The sequence below is a fragment of the Seriola lalandi genome, unplaced genomic scaffold, assembly GCF_002814215.2.
Source record: "Seriola lalandi dorsalis isolate HSWRI2012SDOR001 ecotype SW California unplaced genomic scaffold, Sedor1 jcf7180002054351, whole genome shotgun sequence".
NCBI classification, from domain to species: Eukaryota; Metazoa; Chordata; class Actinopteri; order Carangiformes; family Carangidae; genus Seriola; species Seriola lalandi.
In genome coordinates, this window is record NW_019524904.1 from 711,616 (window position 1) to 718,938 (window position 7,323).

General features: G+C 41.7%; 1 protein-coding gene across 1 annotated transcript; it reads right to left on the minus strand.

Moving 5' to 3' along the window:
- Window positions 1–3,519: 3,519 nt before the first annotated feature.
- Window positions 3,520–7,323, minus strand: zic1 (zic family member 1 (odd-paired homolog, Drosophila)). Its single transcript, XM_023407906.2, has 3 exons — window positions 5,748–7,323; window positions 5,071–5,234; window positions 3,520–4,621 (listed from the first exon to the last, which is right to left on the minus strand). Exons 1-3 carry the CDS (start codon window positions 6,706–6,708, stop codon window positions 4,424–4,426), a joined length of 1,323 nt encoding a protein of 440 aa, XP_023263674.1. The 5' UTR covers window positions 6,709–7,323; the 3' UTR covers window positions 3,520–4,423.

Here is a 7,323-nt window from a genome sequence, read left to right on the forward strand (position 1 = left end):
ACAGCACCGCGTCAGCGCCTCCACAAATCTCCTGCATGCTCTAAAATTTAATAGCATGTCAGAGACCACAACTGATGCAACGGGGGTCACCGGGAGCCTATGTTTCACTATAACGAACCCTCACCAACCCCCGGCACTGGGACCAAAGCTGAGATTAATGCCCCAATCAGAGATGTGGTTAAATAAGAGGAGCTGTGAACTATATGAGCAGCAGTCTGGATCATCACAAAGCAGCCAAACACCAAAAACAGGCTGAGCACAAACGGAGGAAAAAAAAAAGAAAAAAAAAAAGATAATTTGTGTTTTGTCTTTTCATACATTTCACAATAGTTTTGACATTTCATCTCTAAAGACGGATGAACTGTATTTCGCAGATAAAACGGCGAGTTGCTCCAGTGCTGCTCTGGTCCCAGTGGAATACACATGTGGAGACCTGGGACCAACTCAAACGTGCCTGTTGTTTGCAAATAATAAAGATTTAAAGGCATTCAGGAAAAATCCGAATTTATGCTAAATCAGATTGCCAGAGTTTGATGTTGAAATAGACGATTTAATTTAAATATAAGTGTTAACACTGTGTTCTGCTGTGATAATTACACATATTTAAATTAAACAATTAAGTACATTAAATATATACTATACTTTTGCTGTCTGTCCTGTTGATCTCGAGCCTCTTTCTCAAACCCAAAAATAAAACAATCAAAAAGTCACATTTCAAAAAGAACCAACTGGAGCTCCACTCACTCACTATGCGAGGAGATTATAAACCATCTTCTATAAAAATCAATGTCTGGATTATCCTTCTATGCAAACTTAGACGTTCACTGTGGGATGGATTGCTCCATTACCCAGAGTCTGGCAATGAAATCGTTTTATGGCTGCAAATACGACAGGGTTTCTTGGAGGCGTTTTTGAAAAGTCTGCATGCCAATAAACTAAAGTGGCCTTGACTTGAATTTGACCTTTTTGTATTAGGACTCTTAAGCTCAGCAGATGGAGACTGTAGGATGCCATTTTTGCAAGGTATTTCATGACTTGCAACTTGGGGTGTATAGCCTCTGAAGTTTTTAAACTTTGGAGCAGTTAAAAATAGATATCACATGTCCCTCTCCCTCTCTCTCTGTCTGTATCCCTCTCTCTCCCTCTCTTGCATACAGGACCACTTTGCTGGAAACCTAATAGTTAAACCCAACTGCAAATGTTTAACTTATCGATTTAGTTCTCAGTGAGTGACGGCAGCTGGGCATGCAGATCAGAGTGCTGGCAAAAGCATGGGCACCTCATCCATCAAGGGGCACGGATTATAGCTTTCTTCTAATCTTGGACTATATACTCCACGTGTCAGTGGCTGCAAGTTCTGAAAAAAAAAATAAAAAAATAAAAAATAGTTCCTCCAAAAGTTGCAGTTATCTGCGCACTTAAAAACAAAGACAGTCATGTTCAATGTGTCTCTGAAGAGGAAGTTCACCACAGAAATGGCAGTCAGGTCCAAAAAGTCATTAAGAGGAACCAGAACTTATAAAACGCAGCCACTATTGCATGAAAAAAAAAACAAGTCTACTGTGTTTTTACTTTTACCATTATACTACAGCCCATATCCATTTACTCATTTACTGAACACCCATGTTGCTGGCAACAGAAACAGAAACATCCCTGACTTTTAAAATGCTCAAAGCAACATGAAGAAGAAAGACTGAAGCACCATTCTGTCTGATATTTGATGCGCAGATGAGCTGCAGTGTCTACCTTGGTAACACAAACGTCAGGCTCGGTTTACTGGCCACAAGTGCTGAGTGATAAATATTCATGATGCTGGCGCCTGCGCTTTCCCGATATCTGAGTGTTTGTCATTTCCAGACTTGAGCGTAAATACATTTAAAGTGGATGTTTTTTTCCCCCCTCTCTCCTCCTATTTGAGCTGGAGTCAGCATCAGCTCCATACGCTGCCTGAGAGGAGACGCGCTGCAGCCTGTCGTCGACTCCTCTTTTTACGAGCATTTTATTTTCGACGCCGTGTGTAGGCTCAGTGTAAACTAATACGACAGAGGCATTAAGTGGAAATTAAACAGCATAGTCGAGCTTCATGCTTTGCATTCAGTTGTAGTGGCGCGTTAAAGGCGCACCGTCTGGCTGCTATTTTGGCTAAGAGCTTGTTGTTTCTCTCCTCAGCAAAAAAAAAAAAAAAAAAAAAAAAAAAAAAAAAAAAAAAAAAAAACATGTGCAGGGAAATAAAGAGGAGGATAAATTATAAATTCAAGTCTGTGGCCATAATCAGGCAAATAACCAAGAATCCAAACAAAACTCAAAAATATTGCAAGAAAGAATTTTTCCATCATTATTCTGAACTGTAAAAAGCGAATTTTACATTTAAAGGGGTTTTCAAGTTTAAACTGTGAATAAACTGGTTTTATTTCATCTCCAATATCCTCTATCGCCCTTTTGTCAATCTGGCATCAGCTTTATATTTAAATACGGTGCATGTGTGCAATTTCCCGCCAGCCTAGAAACCACATGAGCTAGTTTTAACACATCAACTTTAAACTATTTATATTTCCAGTTACATGTGAACATTTTTCTATAAAGCCTGAGAGTGACTTTGTGAAACGAGTTCACACGGCGTGGAGTGCGTCTTTTTCTATAGCAGTGCATCAGTGGAGCATCAGCACTGGAACCTAGATAGATAGTGTTAAATAGAGTCGAAAAAGTCATTTTATTACCATCCTTCATTTATCTCCAAATTTAATAGTCCGTGAAAAGAAAATATGAATACATTTCAATACATTTCAGCAAATCATCTAGGATGATGGGAGTCGTGGAGGTTTTTTTATTTTTTTTATTTTGGCTGATAAAAACGCCAGGCACGCGCAAGCATGCATGCACGCGCACGCACACACACACACACACACACACACACATACTTTCTCTGTTGCTGCTATGTGTGTATTTTTCTTTTTGTTTTGTTTTAAGATTTAAGTTGCTTTTTGGTTCTTTTCGGTTGTGTGTTGCAGTTTTGACAGAGCTGCAGACTGACAGATCGTGGCTCCGCGCACACTGGCAGTGTTAACCATGATCACTGGCGGCTGCTGATGTGATCTCTGCCTAATGGGGCGGTCAAGCAAGCTGCAGCCAGGAACAATGAGGGGCCACACTGACTCCTCAGCTCTGCCTAAATCTACGAAATCCGGCAAACACGGAAAAGAAAATAAATTAGATTTGAAAATTAGATTCCCGAACAATTAAGTAACGCAAACTACTCGGGTTTACACTGAGGAACAACCGCCGTGATTAATCGATTTAATTTGCACATTACTGGAGGGCAAAGTGTTGGATGTTAATTTTGAATAAACAGAAGATGCAGAAAGGGGTGGGGGGGGGGGGGGGGTCTGTTTTAGTCTGCAGCAAATTATGATATTTTGGAGCACCCTATGTAAAAAAGAGAACCCATTAGTTTTCACACAGCACTCATGTTGAGATCAGCCTCAAACACTAATGAAAACCAATAACCTCCAACGCATTGCATTATTGTATTTTTCAATCCTTTAATATAGTACGAAATGTATCCAAACATTTTTTTGTAAACTAAATTTTACATACGAGCGCATTTCTCCATAAATACCGATCATTTCTAACATGTTACCGGTCCTTTACATGCGGATAAATATGGAAAATTGAGCTACTTACATGTAATAATACTTCCTTTCAGACAAAGCAATTGACAGAGATTTTATATTTATCACGTACATAAACAGATTGACACGGAATTTCAGGCTTTCACTACACGATTTATCGACATGACATTAAATAACAACAATGATACTGTGCTACTCAAACTGGACCTTGGACGAAAATGTTGCACTGAATAGGCTACAAAAGCACATTAATACTAAGAGTCGGTTAGGTCGACGTGTAGACTGTAGTAATACTGAATAATTCACATTTGGTACACAACTATAACATTCTTTTCAATGAAGTCTATTCATCGCAATATTCTTAGAACCATCTCATTTTTCCATATATCTAGGGACCACATTTTTCACAAATTCCCTTAAACTGTGATAGAACTATTTACAAAATAAAATATTACATTTTTTTTCCAACTTGGTGAAATCCTTTATGTACAAAAATTCAGGCCTCTACCCGGAGATAGCATGCTTTTTTCTGAGCAGTCTCTCAGTAAAAATAAAGACTCAAAGAAATATTGAGGGGGGAAAAAGTTAAACTTGGTGGCGGTCCTCGCCTCCTTTAAGTCCATGCATTCTCTTTCACTGACATTATGACAGCCTCTCATTGATCGTTTGGGCCTCCCGTGTTTTCTCAGTCCATGTTTCACTGGCTGACTTTATAAAGTCTTTGATCCCAAGCAGTTTTTTTTTAAATTCTGCAGTCTCTTTTTCGCTTTCTTTTTTTTTTTTTGCAAAAATATTTACACGTACCATTCATTGAAATTTGACGACAGCGTGCTGTGGCTGGCTGTGTGGTGTACTGCTGAGGCTGCTGGTGATATGGAGCTGCTGCTCTGGTTCTCTGTGGACGGTGATACTATGGTGGGAGGTGTAGACGACTCGTACCCTGAACTGGCCGCTGGAGATGGCTGCGATCCTGGATTGGTGGATTCGTGGACCTGCAACAATGAGAAACATGCTGTAAGGAATCACGCTGCCAACGCTGCATTGCCTTTTGGTTTGTTATGGTGCAAATAGCAGACATAAGAAATGCATCAAAACAAATTAAGACTCCTAATTTGACTGTTTTGGACATCTGCAAAATTCTAAAAACAAAGCACACCCAAAACATGATTATTCTCATTAAGGTCTTAATCTGATTTATCGGTTGAAAGAAAAGAGAGAAAGAAAGTGTCAAGGCAAATTAACTTATGCTTCTCTATTTCTGAAAAAAGAAAAAATAAAAGCTGCAACCTCTTATATTATTACACAATATAAATAAATTCCAGTCTACACATACACACAACTACAAATTCACAGCTTAAAGATGGAATATTATAATATTGTCAAAACAAGTGAGCACTGCAGGAAATAAAAGAATAACAATATAAAAGCCATCGGGTTTTACCTTCATGTGTTTTCGGAGGGAGCTGGGGTGTGTGTATGACTTGTCGCACATTTTGCAGAGATAGGGCTTGTCCGACGTGTGGACGTGCATGTGTTTCTTGCGGTCACTGCTGTTTGCAAATCGCCTGTCGCATCCTTCAAATTCACACTTAAAAGGCTTCTCGCCTGAATAAAGAAATAAAAAAAGAAAAGAAATTTAAAAAAAAAAGGAAAAAAAAAGACAACGTTTAACACTGAGTAGATTTCAAAACTCCACATTACACATTCAAAGATTTTTAACGTGTAAAAAGAGACTGAGTTAATAATGAAGTCTGATAAAAAATAAGGCAGCCTTTTACCTTTAAATTTGTTTTTTTTTTTTTAAATCACTGACAGACAGCAATAGTCTGCTTCCTTATAGGCTGTAAATTAATCTGACTTAACCCACTTAGACTAATGAATAAATTCAGTCAATAAGATTAAGATATGCTTTACAAATTACACTTTTCACACAGAATAAGAAGAGTATAAAAAAAAGCCTATGAAATATTTTCTGTCGACACCTGCACTGAATCACATGCCAGTGAAGAGACTCCAGCTGCCTAATAAATAATAACCCGGATCGCATGCATATTTTGGATGGGATATTGTCAGCATGGATTTGGCAGGAAAAAAACGGCCAATCTGTGCGGTTCTTACCGGTGTGTGTCCTTTTGTGAATTTTTAGATTTTCCGAGCGTGCAAATACTTTGCCACAGCCGGGGAACGGACACGGAAAGGGCTTTTCTCCGGTGTGTACTCTGATATGATTTACAAGTTTGTATTTGGCTTTGAATGGCTTTCCTTCTCTGGAGCAGTCCTCCCAGAAGCAGACGTGGTTGGTCTGCTCCGGTCCCCCCACATGCTCCACCGTCAGATGGGTGACGAGCTCGTGCATCGTGCTAAAAGTTTTGTTGCACGACTTTTTGGGATTTGTCAGCTGCTCCGGCTCGATCCACTTGCAGATGAGCTCTTGTTTGATCGGCTGCCTCATGTACCGAAAGAAGGCCCCTGCTCCGTGGTGCGCGGCCATATTCATGTTCATGGGGCCATAGCCGTGCAGCTGGGTCGAAGCATAGTGGTCGGACCTTGGGCTCGTAACGTGGCCGTACTGGTCGGCCCGTCCGTACATGTCCCCCGAGAAGCCCAGCCGCATCTGGCTGTTGACCACGTTGGAAGAGGCATGGCTCGCCGCTTGCTCGTGGAGCCCTGGGAAGAGCAGGTGGCCCGCTGCATCTGAGTGTCCATGTGGCCCTGCGAAACTTCCAGAGGCGAACAAACTGTGCTGCGCCCCGGTGGCGTCCCCGAAACCCCGATTTCTGAAGAGAAAGTCCCTGGTGGAGTTGAAAGCCGCCGTGGAGTAAGAGCCAACGTGGGTCGGATGGTGATGGTGTCCCAGGGCGGCAGCTGCGTAGCCGGGCGCCTGGGAGGAAAACGCCGTCTGTCCGGAGCCAATATCGTGGGAGCTGTGGTTTATTTTGAAGGCGCCCATCCCATCCGCGAACGGATTTATCCCCAACGCCACTTCTCTCTCTGTGACTTCGCCTGTTGAGTGATGCCGTGAGGAGCCGAAAGTAGTGACTCCTATGGTGGGATACTGCGGTCCTGCGTCCAAGAGCATCTTCAGTCTAGACTCGCCGAGACGACTGAGAGCAGAAATCAAAAAATCACGCACAGATATTCTTCCTCCCCCTCTCTCTCTATCTCTTGGACCTCACTCGACTGAGCAAACTCTCAAATCCACCGATTTTCTGTTTACTTTTTTAAGACGCGAGGAATTCCCCTATACCGCTCATCCGATGCACACGCAAAATCATGTATGCATGCAATATTGTCTTTTGCGGTTTATCTTCCTGTGGCGCAACTTTCACCTCCTCAGTCAGGCGGTGAGCTCTAGACTGATAGTCGCAATCATTCCTGCAGATAAATGAATTGAAAAGACAACACAGTCCAGCCCTGATGAATGGGAGAGGAGGGGGGTAGTCATGTGGCCACGGAGCCGCGCGCTCATTGGCGGAGCACCTTTCCCCCCCAATAACATCCACTCACCAAATAACAATCCACGGTGCAGGGCCCACACTTCTATTGGCCTCTTTGCATCATCAATCCCAGATATTGTGAGATTGCTGACTGTGAATTTGGTTAAAAGGCTGAATAACAGCAAAACAAAAGTTGACAAACACAAGACAGCAACTGGCCTCGTAGGAAGTCAAAGCACGTTTTGCAGCCATATAGT

Coding starts and splice junctions, on each gene's coding strand:
- zic1 (XM_023407906.2), bottom strand. CDS start 6,708: ATGCTCTTGGACGCAGGACCGCAGTATCCCACCATAGGAGTCACTACT. Junction 5,235..5,747: donor TCACAAAAGGACACACACCG/GTAAGAACCGCA, acceptor TTCTTTATTCAG/GCGAGAAGCCTTTTAAGTGT. Junction 4,622..5,070: donor CCCTCCGAAAACACATGAAG/GTAAAACCCGAT, acceptor TCATTGTTGCAG/GTCCACGAATCCACCAATCC.